Source organism: Hemitrygon akajei, chromosome 13, assembly GCF_048418815.1.
Source record: "Hemitrygon akajei chromosome 13, sHemAka1.3, whole genome shotgun sequence".
NCBI lineage: Eukaryota > Metazoa > Chordata > Chondrichthyes > Myliobatiformes > Dasyatidae > Hemitrygon > Hemitrygon akajei.
Genome location: NC_133136.1, coordinates 102,027,442 through 102,046,695, shown reverse-complemented (window position 1 = coordinate 102,046,695; position 19,254 = coordinate 102,027,442). Strand labels below are relative to the sequence as shown.

The following is a 19,254-nucleotide window of genomic DNA, read 5'->3' as shown; positions in this document are numbered from 1 at the left end:
CCTTTTCACACCACACTCTGGAATAACAATAGCGTGTGGGGCCCCTTTACCTTCCAACTCAACCTGTAATTGATTCACAGGCTTTGTGGTACCAAGCCATTGTCTCTGTAGCCTGGTTGCTGCTTCTGATATCAGTCCAGCCTTTAAATTTTCTTCATTCAATTTGGGAACTACACATTTCCCTTTTCCTTCAATAATAATATTTACCTCACCAACTTGTAACCCACTTTCGAGCCCAAACACCTGGGAACTCTTACTTCCCAAGGTTAACCCTTTTTTTCCCGAACCAAGTCTATCTGCTCCAAAAGGACGGCCGTCTCGTCCAGCTGAGTCAAATACCTCCACTTTTTCCTGAGCTCCGTGACTAGGTTCAGCACCACGTGCATCCCCATCTTGGACACACTCAAACGGGACATTGGCCTCTTCCAGGCTTTCAATACCCGTACCTTTTTCAAATTCTAACGTCCCCCGATCCTTCTGGCTACTCTCTAGGCAGCCCCCCGTTGGGGAAGGCGCAACCCTGCGAGCTGAAACAACCTCCTCGGCCATTTCAGCTGACTTCTCCACAGCAAGGATACCCTTCCTCTCTAAGACTGCCCTCATTTCACTCTCGGGACCATCGAGAACATCTTTAGAACTCTCAACTTCTCCAAACAATTCTGCCAAACCAGACAGATCAACCACGTCCAACTCTGGACCTTTTAACAGCTTTATCCATTTCTCATCTTTATTTCCTACCTCTAGGACCTTTCTCTTCACTAAGGGGGGGGGCTATCTCCTCGCCCTTACCCCCTTTCACTTTACTCCTTTCTGTTTTACCACCCTCGGAACCCTCGTGGTATAGGGTCGGTAAAAACGTCTTGGCCAATCACTACTGGCCCGATTTAAACTGCTCTGGTTCTCAGCTGCTTTTCTCGACAGGCTGCAAGTGTCCGCGCATGCGGGACAGCTTGGGGACTCCATGGGCGGGGCCTCAACTATCAGGACGGTTCCCATCTTCCCACCCGCGAGGTCATTACCCAAAAGGAGGTCCACGCCCTCCCCCGGTAACTCCGGCAGGACTCCCAGTTCCACAGGTCCTGACACCAACTCGCAATCGAGAAGGACCCTATGCAAAGGCACTACTTTGATCCAGTTCCCTAGGCCTCTCAGGGCTACCTCGCCCGTCGGAGGTCTGAAGGGTAACACGTTACGGCTAATTAATGATAGCTCCGCCCCCATGTCTCTCCAAATTCGTATGGGGATGGGGGGGGTCCCCTTCCTTCAAAGACACGGTTCCTTCGGAACTAAATGTCTCTCGCCCCTCCTGTATTCCATCTACCTGGGGCCCTCTTGTCGATTTCCTGATTACCACTGCACGCCCGATAGGGATCGCTGCTTTCTCCCTCTCTGGCTCCTTTCTCGGAGCAAAGCATTTTGATGCGATATGACCCACCTTCCCACAATTAAAGCAGGTTAAACCAGGGGGTCTCCAGGTTTCCTGTCTGTTATCCTCACTTTTTCTGCTAGCTCCCGGCGGGATCTCCGCCTCAGCCGGCGGGCTTTCCCTGCCGTTCCGACGGTCTCTCGGGTAACTTTTTGGCAAGGAAAACTTTGGCTTGTGGGTTAGGGCATATTCATCTGCGAACCTAGCCATCTCTGAGATGGACTGATTCGTCCTCTCATTTAAATACATTCGGATCTCTTCTGGAACGCAACCTTTAAATTCCTCAATCAAAAATAACTCCCTGATACGCCTATAGTTCTCGGCCACCTTTTCAGCGGTGCACCAACGGTCCAAGAGCACACCCTTCTCATGGGCTAGCTCGGTATATGTTAGATTCCACCCTTTCCTTAAATTTCAGAACCTTTGTCTATACGCCTCAGGTACTAACTCGTAACCTCGGAGAATGGCCTCCTTTATTTGATCATAATTCCCGTCCCTTTCTGGGGGCAGCGCGGCATATACCCGCTGTGCTTTCCCTTGTAACACACTTTGTAACAACGCCACCCACTGCTCTCTGGGCCACTTCTGATTCACTGCCACCTTCTCAAAAAGCAAGAAATAACTATCAACATCCGTCTCCTTGAACGGGGGGACCAACCTCAACGCCCGACTAACATCAAACCCCTCCTCTCTCTCTACCCCTTGAGCTCTTCGCTCTTGCTTTCGCCTGCCCAGCTCCAATTCATGGCTCGTTTGTTTCTCTTTCTCTTCTGCTTCTGCTTCTAGCTGCTTTAGCTGGAGCTCATGACCCCGTTTCATCTCTAATTCCTTTAGTTTGAACACATGCTCTCTTTCCTCAGCCTTTTCAGCTCGTTCCGCAGCCTTTTCAGCTGCTTCTAGCTGCTTTACTTTAAGCTCATGGTCTAACCTTGCTTTCTCCAACTCTGCCTGATCTGTCCCACTCGCTAATCTCTTTTCGGGGATATTTTCCAAATCCTCAGCTGCAAACACCTTCTTCCCAACGTAATACTGTTGTATGACCCTTCGCACTTCCTGCTTTTTCATTGCTGGCTTCACCGCTGTGAGGTCTAACGCCTGCGCCAAATTTACCAAGTCTGATTTTGTAGCCTTCCCTAGCGCCTCTACCGTCGGGTTTCTCGTAAATTCATCCACATCCATCTTTGCTGGTTTCCTGTCTGGCTACCTGCGTAACCAGATTTAAGTTTGGACTTACAGCCCGATTCACTGACCCTCCCCTTTAGTTTCAAATCCCGGACGAGCCCCCACTTGTTACGTAACCTCGTAATCAGGTAACTTACCAGCAAAGATAGCAGGATCAGCTGAGTCGGATGCTACTATTTTCAAACGTTTTATTCAAAAAGGGGCACAAACGTATGGTTAATACAAAACATTCAGATCATATACATCGTCAAAACTCAATCTAAAACACCGGTGTAATAATAATCAATCAGAAATAAGCTCTATAGTTGTCTAGGGGTAATACTGAGTCCAATTGAAATATAAAGAGTCACTCAGAAGTTTGCAGGCTTTTCCCTTTTGGGAACCGCTGGGGTTTTCACGTTGTAGAGAGAGAGAGATGGTTTAGAAAGGATAAACACTTGCCCGTTGTCTTTACAGAGCAAATCCTTGGAATCAGGGGAGCAGGCTTCCCCGTTGTTATTTAAAAGCGGTCTTCCGTTGGTTCTAGCCACAGATTCAAAATTTGGAATCTAACGCACGTGGCTTCCTTCAAAATGGCTTCCCGCTCCCACGGGAATCGGTATCGTGCTTCCTTGGTGTCTCCTTGGTGCGTCTGAGGGTTGTCCCCCCCTCAGACCCTCCTTTATACTTCTTCACGGGATCGCAGGTGTCAATCAGGTTGTAGGTGATGCGATCTCTCTCTCAACCAGCCCACTTTGCCCGAGGGCTTTACACGTGGTCTTCATGAGACAATAGTCAATATCGCCTTTATTCTGCTTCTCGGGAGAACGTGGCCTTCCGCACGTCTCTCCCCCTCTTGGGTCAGTTGACCCCCCTCTTGACTAGGGCTCTTGCGATTCTCACAAAGGAGGGGGCCGAGGGCATAACACTCCTCACTGAAAGTATTCCTTTGTCAATAGAGAACTCAGTGATCTGGCTGTAATTGTGACAAGCAGCATATGGTGAAATATGGCATTGGTTTGCTACCGTTGCTTGCTGTGATCCAGTGGAAAGGAAGTAGAAAATCATTGTCGCTGGTTTGATGGTTAGGGGGAGAGGAGTTCATGGGAGCATTATCAAAGGGCATAGAACAGTATAGCACAGGGACAAGCTCTTCAGCCACAATGACCCAATTAAATTAGCAATTAAATGGCCAGATAAATTAATCCCCTCTGCCTACACAATAACATATACATCTACATTCCTCCCATTCACATGCCTATCTAAATGTCTCTTAAAAGTCTCTAATATTTATGCCTTTACCATCACCCAAGCATTGCATTGCAGTCTCCCACCACTCTGTGTACAAAAACATGCCCCTCAAGTTACCCCCTCTCAGCATTAATGCATGCCCTCTGATATTAGACATTTAAATCCTAGAAAAAAATTGTTTATCTAAGCCTCTCATAATCTTATAAACCTCGATCAGATCTCCCCTCAGCCTCTGCTGCTCCAGAGAAAGCAACCCAAATTTGCCTAAGCTCTCGTTTTAGCACATACCCACTAATCCAGGTAGCATCCTGGTAAACCTCTTTGGCATCTTCTCCAAAGCCTCGACTTCCTTCCTGTAATGGGGTGACCAGAGCTGTACACAACACTCCAGATGCAGCTTAACCAGAGTTTTATAAAGCTGTAACATAATGTCCTTACTTTTGAACTCAGTGCCTTGACTAATTAACGCAAGTATGCCTTTTGCTGCCTAACCACCCTATTGACGTGTGCAACCACTTTCAGGCACCTACCAACTTGGACCGCAAGATCTCCTGGCTCACAAACACTGCTAAGGGTTTTGCCCTTAACAGTGGACTGTCTCTTTACGTTTGATCTACCAAGGACAACACTTCACATTTGGCCAGGTTAAACTCCATCTGCCATTTCTCTGCCTATATCTGCAGCTAATCTATATCCCGCTATATTCTTTGCCAGTCACCTATGCTATCCACAGTACCATCAATCTTAGTATCATTAGTATCACTTAGTATCATTAGCCTACAAAGTAACCAGGACATCTCCCAGGAGCGGTGTCTCAGAAAGGCAATGTGCATTACTAAAGACCCCCAGCACCCAGGGCATGCCCTTTTCTCATTGTTACCATCAGGTAGGAGGTACAGAAGTCTGAAGGCACACACTCAGCGATTCAGGAACAGCTTCTTCCCTTCTTCCATCTGATTCCTAAATGCACATTGAACCCGTGAACACTACTTCACTTTTTAAAATATATATTATTTCTGTTCTTGCAAAATTTTTAAACAATTCAATATACATATATTGTAATTTATTTATTTATTCTTCTATATTATGTATTGCATTGAACTGCTGCTGCGAAGTTAACAAATTTCACGACACTTGCTAGAAACATGGAAACATAGAAAATAGGTGCAGGAGTAGGTCATTTGGCCCTTCGAGCCTGCACCGCCATTCAGTATGATCATGGCTGATCATCCAACTCAGAACCCTGTATCTGCTTTCTCTCCGTACCCCCGATCCCTTTAGCCACAAGGGCCATATCTAACTTCCTCTTAAATATAGCCAATGAACCGGCCTCAACTGTTTCCTGTGGCAGAGAATTCCACAGATTCACCACTCTCTGTGTGAAGAAGTTTTTCCTCATCTCGGTCCTAAAAGGCTTCCCCTTTATCCTTAAACTGTGACCCCTCATTCTGGACTTCCCCAACATTGGAAGCAGTCTTCCTGCATCTAGCCTGTCCAATCCCTTTAGAATTTTATACATTTCAATAAGATCCCCCCTCAATCTTCTAAATTCCAGTGAGTATAAGCCTAGTCGATCCAGTCTTTCTTCATATGAAAGTCCTGCCATCCCAGGAATCAATCTGGTGATAATAATCCTGATTCTGATTTACAAACTTACTAACCCACCCATCTACACTTTTATACAGGTCATTTATATACATCACAACATTGGAGGTCCTAGTATAGAATCCTGCAGAACACCACTAATCACAACCCTCCACCTAGAATAAGTCCCTTTGTCCTCAACCCTCTCTTTTCTATGGGCAAGGTAGTTCTGAATCCAAATAGCCAATCTACCATTGATCCCATGCATCTTAATCTTCTGGATAAGCCTTCCATGAAGAACCTGGTCAAATGCTTCACTAAAGTCCACGTAGACAACATTTACAGCTCTACCTTCATCAGTCATTCTCGTCATGTATCAAAGATACTCAATCAAGTTGGTAAGACGTGATTTGTTCCACACAAAGCCATGCTGGCTGTCCCTAATTAGGCCATGATTTTCCTCATGCTGATAAATCCTATTCCTAAGAACTTTCTCCAGCAACTTCCCTACCATGTGAAACTCACCAATATTTAGATTCCAGGATTATCTCTAGTTCCCTTTGTGAATAATGGAACAACATTGGCTACTCGCCAGTCCTCTGCGATGTTGCCTCTCACAGTAGTTTACATATCTCTGTAAAGGCAGAAGATGCCTGGTCGTGCATGGACGTCACCATCTCCTGCTCAGATTCATGGTCAATCTGCAAACTAATCAGCATATGTGGCCAGTTTTTGGTGGCATCAAGGACAGAACCAACTGCAGAAAGAATAAAGCAATGTTCTTCAGCAACTGACCTGATAGGCCCACTGTCCCTTTCACCATCGAGTGTAACTACCTGAAGGTGCTAGGGATCTGGCTTGGAAGGACTGAGCCATGTCAGAAAAATTGGCAGGAGTGAACAGACTAAGTTAAATAAAACCTGGGACAATGGAGTGGTCATCCCTCTTAATAACTAGTAAGAACTTAGTCATCGGATGTGAGGAGCTCTTGATGCTGCTGTACTTGACACCATTCACCATTCCTCTGCCCTGACCTCCACCATTTTCAGAATGGAATGGATCCAATAGGTATTTGAATTCCGAAATCGCTCAGTTAGGTCTCTTGATATCAATAGACGGCTACTTCAACTAATGTGAAAGGCAGGAATATAGTGCAAAGTGAACCCATGAGTCTTCCATCAAACCTATTGTCTGGAGCATTTGATTTCAGTTTATGTCATTTGAGTGTTAAGCATCTGTAGTATGACTAGAGATGTCACCAGGTGTGTGTACCTGAAGCTGGATAAAATGTTGGACTGCGCCATGTTTACAATTGTTGCGATTTCATTTTGAAAGTTTGATGCTACAGTTTTCTTGTGCTGGTGGAGTCTAATTGTGCGAAAGGTGGGGGAAATAGATCTCAGATTTTGTGTTTGAAGAAAAAAGTATCACTTGATCCTACTCCTTGGCTCGTGAGGGAAGTTTAAACAGTTTGTTGTTCATTTTATGGCTATTATTTAATTAAAGCCACTACCTAATTAAGTATCAGCAAATGCAATGACAAATCAAAAATACAAATTCTCTCTTTATTCCCCTCTCATCCCCAAAGCTAAGTTACTCTAAAAGATACACAGTTGTCAATTGTTCAATTTTTTTTAGGATTGTAATACATCCTGTGATGTTACTGTTTGTAGCTTATAGTGTAATGGCAGGGGATCAGTTAAATGTATTCATATGGTCTGATGTTAAAAAGGTACTGCCAGGTAGCAGGGATTTAATGTCTATTAACATAGCAATTCCTGATTTTTCTACAGTCAGGCAAAATAGGTACAATTTAGAGAACTTTAATTATAGCTTTGCCATTTTCATTAACTTAGACTTTCAATCTGCTATTAATGATATATTGTTCAATTGCTGAAAATATTCAGGGGAATGTTATTAATTTATAGAAGTAATGAAATAAAAAATCAAGTAAAATAATTAAAACCATATTATTTCAGAAATTTTCTCACCTTTTTAAAATAGTTAATTCTATCATTCTGTAGTCATGCATATAGAATACTTATATTTCCTTAGCTGTTTACAATTGAGTTTAGGACCAGTGGTGGTCCAACATACAGATGATGGCCAGATGCCACATTGCATCTGTGCTTGATCTTTGCTGGAGAAATCCAGGATTAATGCCATTGTATTTCTCTTCCAATTTAAGATTTTTATTCTCATTTTTCTTTAAAAATATTTTCTATCCCAGTTTCTTTTTGTGGCAGTGTATTCCATGCTACAGTAAACAATCGAACAACACAATTTATCCTAACTCCACATTTCACGTTCTCTCAGTGGCTGTTTTAAATCAATGATCCATTGCCACTGACACCCTAACCAGAGGAAATGATCTTTTCCTGTTTGCATTGCCAAAACAGTGAAGAATTTTAAAACAAGTTTTAACAGTTATCCCTTGCCTCTGTGCTGTGTGGAAATAATCAAAATATCTCAAGTCCTTGCTCAGACAATAACTTCCCAAAATGACTGTCATCTTTAAGATTTTGCAACCGTGCAACCAGACTGCAGAGTATTTGCCTACTATACCCCTTCTATTGTTTCTTAAACATTTTTATCCTTGTTATCAGCATTTCACAATCAATTCCTTTACAAAATTCAAAAATGTCATGATCCAACTGTAATAATCTGCATTTGATTATTTGGAATCCTGTTGATTTGGCATCTGGTTTACTTTGCCGATATTTGCTGTGTCCCCTTCCCTAACTCACTGGGGCCCCTGTTTCTGCACTCTGTTCCAACTCAACTGAGCCTTGGTTACCACGCTCTTTTTCTGAAGCAGTGGGGTCCTGATTCCTGCTTTTACCTTCTGTCTCAAGAAGCTCCCAGTTCCCACATTGCCCTGTTTCCTTGCTCCCTTCAGACTCACTGAGATCCCTGTTTCCTTCTGACTCAATAGTGCCCTTATTCCCATGCTCCCTTTTGACTTATGATTGCCCCAATTCCCACGCTCCAATTCAACTGGCTAGGATGACATTCCCCACTCTTCAAACTGACCAGCAACCTGTTCCCAGCATTTATAAGGTTCCCTGGAAAACTTCTTATATTGTAGAGTACAATATATAAAAAAATACATTAACTATTAGCTTGGTCTTAATTGGAATAATATTGAATAGTCTGAAAAATCTGCTAGTATCACCAAAGGGCAGTGCATGTTGGCTTATCGGAATACTAATTTGCATTTATTAATGAGATAAATAAGAATTACGTATACTGTTCATGTCTGTTTTAAGTACATTTTCTTTTGTATTATGATGACATGTGCAGAGCAGTACAGGTTTATAGATGGAAAGGTATGAATTGGGCTTAATTCTATAATCCCATAAAATCCAAATGCCGTGCATTATAGAATAAACTAATAGTACATTCTGATGAATAGGTGAATCTGAACTCTGGGGTCATCAGATCTCCTGCAATTAGTTTAATTACAATATTTCATCAAACCTAATTTTCTCAGTTAATTTTCATTTGAAAATCCTTCATACTTAGCTGACATCCCTCATCCTCCATAGATTTTCTGTCTTGTAATTTTTAAAATGTTGGGTTTTATTTTCATAACCATACTCTTAAGAGATTATTAGGAAGGCAATTACAGTGCAATTGTAAATGATAACTTGGCCCAAGGCAGAAAAGTCATTAAATTTCCTCAAAGCAACCTCAGAAAATCTGTGCCTTTGATCTGATACCTTACTTGCATGCGCTAATCACTTTTTATCTTTAAATTTCAAGATTCATGAAGTCTTCAACTGCCAGGAGTGTGACAAAAAATTTATATCAGCAAACCAGTTGAAACGCCATATGATTACCCATTCAGGTAATTTCATCCTGGTGTTTCTTACAAAAAAAGCAGATAGTATGAAGTTTCACTCTCTGTAGCTTGCCTTGTGACCTGTTCTCCTGGTGATTAAGCAACACAAAATAAATTTGTCATAGCTTCTTAACTGTCTTTAATCTGAAAAAGAGCTGATCTATGTTCATGGTGTGAAGCTACTTTTCTTTGAAGTCATTCTCTTTTGACTGAAACTAATTAAAGAGAGTTGGTATATAGAAGGCAGAGCTTTAAGATGTGCAATTTGCAGAAGATATACCGAGGCTTGTTCTACAAAAGTAATTTGATACACATAATCCAAAAGGCATGCTGCTTGTCTTTCTAATTGGTTTAATCTTAATTGTGTTGACCTAATTGCAAGATTCCCTCAGTGGTTAAAGTCTTTCTTTCATCTTTCCTCCTTTACAAACTGACAGTTTAATATTTGCTCCTCGTTCTCCACAGAGAAACGCCCTTACACCTGTGAGGTCTGCAGTAAGTCTTTCAAACGTCTAGATCAAGTAACTGCGCATAAAATTATCCATAGTGAGGATAAGCCGTACAAATGCAAACTTTGTGGAAAAGGCTTTGCTCACAGAAATGTATACAAGAACCACAAGAAGGTAAATATGAACTTAGTATATATACGTATGTATGTACATGTATGTGTATATAAATATGTATATATGTTGGTGTGTATAGCAATATATACTGTATGTATATATATAAACACACAAGTACATAATTAACCCTGCGAATGGCTGCAATAAAAATCTTTAAAATGGCCGACTATCACTCATAATTTGATAAATTTGCACTTGCTTATATCACAATGTCTGTAATCTGCACTGACTGACATCACCCTTTCCACAGCACAAGGACCTGGGGAAGCTCTGCATATCGGTAAGTCATTAGTAATTTCCCAGTTGAACATTTTTTTTAATAAGTACTTTTGAGTACAGGTAGGGGATGTCAATGCTGTTAATACCATTCTGGGTGATGAATAGCATGTCAAACTATTCAATTTTTGTTTGGATTTGAAATGCTGTTCAAATGTAGTTGTGCTCCTTCCTTATAATTTGCTCCTGCTAATTTTAGTTTGATACTGGGGATACTCTAGTGCTCATACTTCTGTAAAAATGCTAAATAGGTGTATAGCATCTTTTGAGCTCTTTGTGGTCCAAGTTGAAACAATGGGAAAGAATCAATGTACTGATTAGATGCCTGAAATATGAAAGCCGATGTGTTATATATTATCATTACTTTTTTCTGCTGTATGAATGCCTTTGAGCAGTTTTTTTTATCATTAATCCTAAGAAAGTTTTGAATGAAAACTGCCTGACCAATGAACTTTCTGATTTCCTGATTTAGTAGAATGATTTCAGATTTTATTCCTTGTGCATTGTCTGATGTAATGTTGATCTTTGGTTCTATCTTACAATATATAACCAATAGGATATTAAAATTTGCCATGCAAGTGTTGGTCAGCACTTGCGTTTTTTGCTAAATCAGTTTATCATGCATTTCTGCCATATCTCACCAAGCCTTCAGTCATTTAAATTACTTTTGCCTTTAACACATTGAGAATCTATTTTAGTTCCAATTACCCCACCCTTTTCATTGAACATATGGACTTTGTGTGTCTATGATAGTCATAAGTTGTAATGAGGGTTTCCAGAGCTGAATTCCTCATTTTGTTCTGTCTGTGATTTTGTCTGTACAGTTCACATTTCAGATTTCCAATATCCACGATACTTTGTCATACACACTGTTACAGGGACAAGTCTTACAACCATAAGGGTTGTAATGTGTCAAATGAGTTTCTGTGGCTCCTCAGTATCTGGGAGCTCTTTCATTTTATGTTCTGCTGTAATAACTAATTAAAAGTTTATCTTTTCTTTTATATCACTGACCACTATTTATTGTGTATGTAATATAATTTACTCATTTGGATCAATTCAGACGTCTAAATGCTGACAGTTGCAGGATTCTGAATTTCCATTCTACCTCCAGATTTTATATTGAAGTTTGAATCAGTCTGACCACTGCACACACTGCTTGTTTGCCCTTTAATAATTTGCATTTTCCTTACCCCTGACAACGGAATGACTGAGATGCTAAATGTTCCTGGGATTTTGCTGGTGAGATATGCTATTATTTGCTTAGCCTAAAATGAGATGGTTGGTGTGTGGATAGAATGTTGACTGAAACAGACACAAAAGTAAAATAATACTTCTTGTGCACATTTCCTCATAGATTTTGCTTTCTATTTCTGTATAGTTTATTCTACACCGATTTGTTGACTTTTTAATGTGAAATGACTACATCTGAAAATTAGGGTAAAAATATTACTGGACTTTGAATAGCTCAGTAGCTATTTTATAGTTTGCTCAAGTACTCAGGTCTGTTGAGATTTAATGTTAGACCCAAAAAAAAACCCTTTGGTTTACTTATCGATTTGTCTGCTAAACAAAGTGCTGTTTCTAACATGAGTTTGATAACTCTCTGTCTTTAAATAGGTCGATCAACTTGCATTTTCCATCTTTCTCCTGGCTGCTGTGTGCAGTTTTCAGATGCGGGCAACGTAGTTAGATTTGGGAATGAGTGTAAGAAATACTAGCGAAGGACGGGCGCTATTCAACCGCATTATGAGAGCTCTACAACCTCAAGTCCATTTTCTCACCATTTTTCCCAATTTCCTTTACACACTAAATGTATCAACCTCAACATTGAACATTCCTAATAACTTGAGCATTTGTAGACCTGGATACAATATTTTGAAGATTTTTACCCTCTGGGCAAAGAGATTTGTTTGTTTTACTTTCAGTTTTATCTTGTGACTTTTCATGCCCTAGTCCCAGCTTGTCAGCAGGCACAACAGGACCTTTTATTCTTCTGAGCTGCGGTGAAAATAGACCCAAGCTACTGATTTTTTTGTTTGTATGATGAGGATCAATCTAATGAAAGTTGCACTTCATATGTGGCTTTTGTTTGGTGACCAAGACTGTATATAACACTTTAAATGTTGTCTCACAAACACTATAATAATTGAAGTAGAACTTCCATATTCTTATATTAAAAACCTGATAACATAGAGACAACATTTCCTTTGTTTTTCAGATTGTTTTCCATCTAATTTGTCAATATTTTTGGCTTTGGGTCCAGAGATTTGTTGGCTTTCAATTACATGAATTTTTCCAGTATTTTATCTCCACTGAAGCTCTGATCTTGTGGAATCATAACAAAAGCTTTCTTTAAAATTCCCTATTTTCCATGCACATTGGTAGCTGTGTGATTCAGCAGTTCTAGCTGCTTTCTGGGAATAATTCTTTGTAGAAGTGGATGACTTCTTTTATAAATAAAAAAGACATAATCTTCTACAGCCATCTTGGTCCTCTTAATTTGAATGCTACCCTTGCCATTACCTGTGGAAGCAAGAGCAGTAGTAAACACACACACTAAATCTGCATGATATTGATTTATATAAAAAATCGGGCACTAAGTAAACAAATAACATGCAAAGGCTGCATATATACCATAACTGATCTTAATGTTCTCTCAGATCTTTGGAAAACAGATTTCTTTCACAATAATCTCTGTTTAACTGCAAAGGATAGTCTTTTATTGTTTTTAGAATTTAATTAATCTTTAAAATTGGCAGTCAATCAGTCAGTAAGCTTACAATATTTCCTCAGGCAATGAAGACTTCATTAATAAGTAACAAGCTCATCCTAATTTGTTAATTTTAGATGGACTCTAAGGCTGGCGTTTTCAAGTTTAGAGGAGGGTAAACCTCTCTTTGACTTATTGCAAGTTGCTTTATTTGTTTGTGCTTCACATTGAAATTTTATAGGAAAGGCATTGGACATTTTTTGTGCTCTTATTGTAATTCAATAAATTGCTTCTCTATACCTATGAAGCTATGGGATGTCCTCATCCAATGCTTGGTCGCACTGTCCGGAAAGTATGCTAAATGTGGATGTGCTGTCCAAATGGCAGTGTTTCTTAAGAAATTTGGATAATGGAATCTGGCACTTGGGATTTATTGAGAACTGGCTCTTTTTCCATTTAACATTCACTGCTTGTCCTTCTTAAGATTCCCACCATTGTAACCTTAGATGATGATAGCACTAGCAATCATCTCCATGCTACCCCAACAGTCATCATTCTTAAGTCTTCATCTTCCCTGTCCATGGGCTAGCTGCCACACTCCAACCTGATTTTGGTCCTGAATCCTTTCTTTTCTTCTCTCCTTCTCAATGACCAAAGCCTGACCCCAAGTTTCTGATATAGATCTCTCTCCACCATCTCCCATTCCTGTTTCACTCTGATAGATGCGACACCTTACAACTCTCTCCCCCCTCCCTCCCCCGTTCCCTCCTCACTACAACCTATGACACTGAATAGCCCGAGTTATTCCATTTGCTCCTGCAAATGATTTTGGCCAAGGTCAGCTCTAGCATAAAACACACACTGTTCAACCATATTTCAACCATTAACTATGCTTTTCCCAGCGAGGAAAGAGGTGTTGGCTTTCATAAATCAATAATGGAAATTACTGAGTTTAAAACAGTATATCTTATGATTTGTTGGTAACTTCCAATCACCAAAATTAATAACTCTCCAAAATTATTTTTAAATTGTCAATAAACTCAATATGAATGATGTAAGTGAAAAACAAAACACAGCTGAAACAGAAAAATTACCCAGCATGTCAAACAATACCTGACTGTGAGTCATAAAACTGGTTCTTTCACCACAAATACTGCCTGACTCGCTGAGTTTCTTCAGTTTTTGTGTATTTTTCTTTCTATGGTAACTGTAGCCTATTGTTCTGCTGTAACTGAGGGCAGCCTGTGTTAAGATCTGCAAATCTTGATGCATCAGCTAAATTCTGTTGGGTGTTTGATGAGGGGCTGATGTAAGAAGTAGAATACCATAGCACTGACAATTTTGGGCTTGAGATTTTATGCTATTTTCTATTGTTAACATACAAGTAAATTTCTAAGTAACATTTATGTTCTGTTAGATCTATTTTCCTATTTTTTTTACAAATAGGGTTGAAAAGACTATGGCGCTAATTTTCAATTCAATAATTGCCTCATGACACTGTTCTAATTTATTTGGACTAGCAACCGTGGAAGAAGATACTTACCAAAGTGGTATTTCCTTTGCTAGCCTCACTGTGAACCACTTTTTTTCTTTCATTTATAGTCTATTATCTTATGACATAGGCAACTAACTATTTCTGTTAATGGCAGCGATGGTAGAGTTTGGAACAAAACTTTTACAAGAAACAACTGTTTCTTTTCCTGCATTCATGGACCTTGACCACATTTATTTCCTCATTTTTAGCGTTTGCAATTGGGCTTCAGAGTTGGGCCTCTGAGCCAATAACTTTGCTGTAACACTCCTGCAATTGTCCATCTGCAATTGCATCAGAGGTATTATTGACAGCAGAAAGATTATTATGTTACAATATAGATTGTAGGTTGTTGCTGAAACAAAGACATTTCTGAGAATAAAAATAAATGAGCAGTGAAAATGCTAAGACTGGCACTTGCTCCAGTTGAAGGACAAATAAATAATTTTAAAACTGGTGGCTTTTGTGCAACTTTCTACATGAGAGTTCATGAAATGCTCTCATAGTGTTATTTTGGTAATTTCTATAAATGCAGTAAATGACACGTAAGGAATTTTTATATGTTTGGGATTTTGGATGGAACGGTTTTGAACTTGGTACTGATGGAAAGCTCAGAGTGCTAGCTTTTGCGCTTCGTAGTGGCAGCTGATTATTTATTTATTTTAACCAATACTCTGTCATTTTCACTGCGCAAAATTTGCAATTACGTGGCTCTGAAAGAAACAGAAACATTCATGACAGAACAGGAATTTGGTTTGAACAATGGCTGCCCATGCTTTCCTCTAACTGGAGAAAGCAGTCAACAGTGCGGTTGTGTAGAAACAAATGCAAGAACGCAATGAAAGCAAAGAAGCTGGGCAGATAGGGAAGCAGGAAATGAACTAGAATTAGAAAGGAGTGAATTGGCTATAGAAAAATGAAAATAAAGGACAGCTTGTTACACCGCAGATTTTGGTCAGTATGTGCATCTGTACAATCATACATGGACAACAAAGAGAAGCAAGAGAAACTGGAGTCATAAAGAAGAGCTTAAAATAGAACTACAGGAACAGTTCAGTGTATGGAATAACACAGCATTAAAGCTTTCTCTTTAGCCTGTTTGTTTTCCTTTCACTTAAACTTTTATATGCTAACACCTATTTGGTAGCATCATTGATGTAGTTGTGGGTTTTTAGCTGCAGATGGTGAGTTGGCTGAGGAGACCAAGGGAAAGCAAACAGCATTTACTTTAAATAGTAAAGCATGATCAGAGGGGTGAGAGAACCCTTACTCTCAAGAAAGAAGTGATCTGCCTAGCCTTACATCTAGTTAGAAGCATAATCTAAATTTGTTAACATTTTGAATAAAGAAGTAAATTATTTTTATAATTTCAATATTTATGATTTAATATTAGTTGAAAGGAGAATTACCTTGGTGATTTTATGGTATCTCCGGGGAGAACATTTGTAATAGCACAGCCAGGTAATGCACAGCCCATGTGGATTCAGAAAGAAGGGAAGAGGATTAAGAATAAGCATGAGAAAGTCTGTGGATGCTGGAAATCCAAAGCAGTACGCACAAAATGCTGGAGGAACTCAGCGTCTCAGTCGATGTTTCAGACTGAGACCCTTCTTCAGGACTGGATTGAGGATTAGGAAACATGTTTGAGAAGTCTTTTTTTAAGTGTCTACTGCAGCAATAGACAAGGAAATGAATATTTATATTTTCAGTAAATTGACAAGATTACATATTAGATAAATCATTCATAAAGTCAACTTCTTGCGCTGGAGATACCAAACACAAGATCTTAAAGTCTGCACTCACTAGGTTTAAATGTAAATCAAAATGAAAGGCAGTGGAAATAAATTAAGAAAGATTTTGTACTGTTTTAATATTGCAGACTTGAAAGCATATGAGTGGATATAATAAAAACCATAATTCTAGGTATGACATACTAAACTGGCGGAGTTACTGGTAACACAGTGCCAATATGAATAGGAAAGTATTTCATTCCCTCTAAGAGGGTGGTACTCAATACTTGGAACTTGCAAGGGCCCAAAGATATTATTCAGAGCTACTACTTCACATACAAAGTAAATTTATTATCAAAGTACATATATGTCACAATATACAACCCTGAGATTCATTTTCATGCAGGCATATAATAAATCCAATAAGCATCATAAAGTCAATGAAAGACTGCACCCAACAGAATGGACAGAAGAAAATGTTATAGAGGATAGCTCAAGAGAACTGCTAAAGCTTCACAAAATTACCGAATTATTATGAAGTAATTACAAGAACCAGAATATAGTCTTCACTTGTGACCGAATACAACCATAGGCGTGCACAACGCAATAACTGAATCTTCTTATGAATGACTAGGCTTTTTACACCATTGGGGATGTTTGTAATATTTCTTGGTCATCTGTGTTGCAATGTACCTCTATCTGTTAAATCATGTTTTTCAAAAAAATGAATTAACAGCATGAGACCAAAGTGCTTATCTGCTAAATTTTGGACAAGTGTAATCATTCAGTAGTAGCAACACATGGACGGAAAGCCCCATAATATTAATTCTGTTGTACAGAGATTTCAGTCCATATTAAAGCACCCAGTTGAAAATGGTCACAAGCATGTTTGACATAGGGTTAAACTGAAAATGTGATTGAATTTCTGTGCAGTTATCTGATATGTATAGGGAAGGTTTTCATTATGTGAATGGGAAGATATACCAGGTAGAATAAACAGATGAGAAAGTAATAGGTGATTGGAGGTAATTTCCTTTTCACTGTGAAGGAGCAGATAAATGGGATAGTTTGCACCCAGGTAAGTCTGTGACTAATGAAGAACTGCTGATAAGTCCTGAGATATGCATAACAATACGTATATTAAATAAGGATGCAGAGAATGGAGGAATATATCTACAGACCTTAGAAGGTACCTAAATACAACTGCAGATCTTTTATCCCACTTACACAATCTAGAGAGTACTATTTGCAGGATTAGCAGTGTAAAGAAGAGTGAAAATCAAAATCAGTGCAATAATAGCATATTATTAATCACTGAGAAGATCGGCAGTCAAAATGTGTAAATGTGAACCTAACTGAAAATTTCTTTCATCCTCTGCACAGTATGCAGACCTTGCACATATCATTCTATGCTTTAAATAGCTGTACCCTAGGACTTATAATATTAAGATTACTTCTGAACGTATTAACAGTATATCAAAGATGATGCCATCAATTGATTTTCTTTAAAAATGGTGGGAAATATGTTGTGGTGCTTTCTTTTGCTTCTCTGATATTTACTTTTGTTGGTAAGTCTGTGTCTTTGATAAGATCAACATTCCCATTTTGTGCTTGAGACCATTCTAATACTCCTGAGGGGAGTCTTCTGTTGTATTAAGAGAACTCTCTTCCTGGCTTTTGCCTCTGTTGAGCAATTTGATCGAGTCCATGCCAGCTAATCAATGAAAGGAAGGTCGTTGCAGAAAGAGGATGCCTGACATTAATTATTTGGCATGTTGCTTTTTCTTTATGTTGTTGCTCCTCAGTGATGCATTTGGCCACACTATGTTGAGGGGTATATGTCTAACGTTAAATGGGCTTTCCTTGTCATTTGGGTTGGACAATGCATCTTTTTATCTCCACCTAGCCATGAAATTTTTTTCTAATTTCCTGACAAGGGCTGAGAAGCAATCTGGATCACCTGATCCACACAGCACCTTGCTGTACCTTTGGGAGGGTTTATTCTCTGCCAAAAAGAAATGGCCAAATCTTCTCTGTTCCAGCTCTTCAAAGTAAAACCTCAAATTGCATGTTACTGAGAATATTATCATGCTGGAGTGTTAACTGGAAAGAAGTAGAAAAAGGGGAAGCATCCCTTTCAGGTAGGTCTCTACTCCCTTAACAAGTGTGAAAGAATCTCTGATGCAGCAAAGGTAAGTGTTTCTTTTCTTTGAAGCACAGCATTTTAGCTGCAAACTGGACTTGAATGGAAATATCATGAGGTTGTCCTTGGAATCCTTCTAGATCCACCAGTGATAGATCTAGTAGTCCCAATGTTTGACGGGCTCAGGCATCAGCATTGTTTTGGATAGAACTGAGACCCTACCTTTGAAAATTAATGGAAGATTATTGAATGAGGTGATTGCTGTTTGAGACTATTTCTCATTTAAAGACTTAACATTGAGGCAATGGATAGTGGTGGGAGGAAGAGCAAGAGGAGGGAAAATTAGTCGACATAAGCTAATGAATAATATACAAAATGTAGAATTTTCTCTCCTCTTGCTCTTCTTCCCACCACTATCCATTGCCTCAATAGTCAAACTTTCCCTGATTGGCTTTCTCATTGGCAGTTGCTGCTCCAAGATGGCAGTGACTACACCATTTGACTAGGTGCTCTTATTGAGTTATTGCAGGTACAGTTTTGTGACTTTGGCTACCACTATGTTGAATACATAGTCCTTGCACCCGTCCTCCCAGCTAATATTCCATCTACTGTGCAGTAGAGCCAGGAATAATATCCTTAAAGATTAAAGACCATTTTTGAGTTGCTCCATTTTATAACACATTCTGTTCGCCAAACTGCAGCTGTGATGCTCCATGTGCATGTAAGGATATGAGAGCGAAGCAACGTTTAGGGAGAGTATATAACTAATTTAGCGTTGCTCAAACTGAATCTATTGAGACCAGGGCTTAAGGGGATTGTTTTGTGTGTGTTCAATTTAAACAGCTTTCCAAGTTATCTGCTGAGAAAAATTCCAAAGCGCTACTGAGTTTGTGGAAGTTACACTGAATCAGCTACTTAGCTATGGCTTGCTGTGCCGTGTGAGTGGGAACTGCATCATGCCATGAAAGACCA

General features: G+C 39.5%; 1 protein-coding gene across 5 annotated transcripts in view; it reads left to right on the top strand.

The window, feature by feature from the left end:
- prdm5 (PR domain containing 5) overlaps positions 1–19,254 on the top strand; it is a 299,425-nt gene that overhangs the window by 106,625 nt on the left and 173,546 nt on the right. For 3 of the 5 annotated variants that reach the window (XR_012101305.1, XM_073065176.1, XM_073065177.1), the window contains exons 9-11: positions 9,188–9,272; positions 9,732–9,889; positions 10,140–10,169. Coding sequence is in view for 4 of the 5 variants with exons in the window: in XM_073065176.1 (XP_072921277.1) it covers positions 9,188–9,272; positions 9,732–9,889; positions 10,140–10,169 (273 nt within the window). In the remaining variant the exon portion in view is untranslated. The remainder of the gene's footprint in view (positions 1–9,187; positions 9,273–9,731; positions 9,890–10,139; positions 10,170–19,254) is intronic. The other 2 variants (XM_073065178.1, XM_073065179.1) reach the window with 1 other exon arrangement.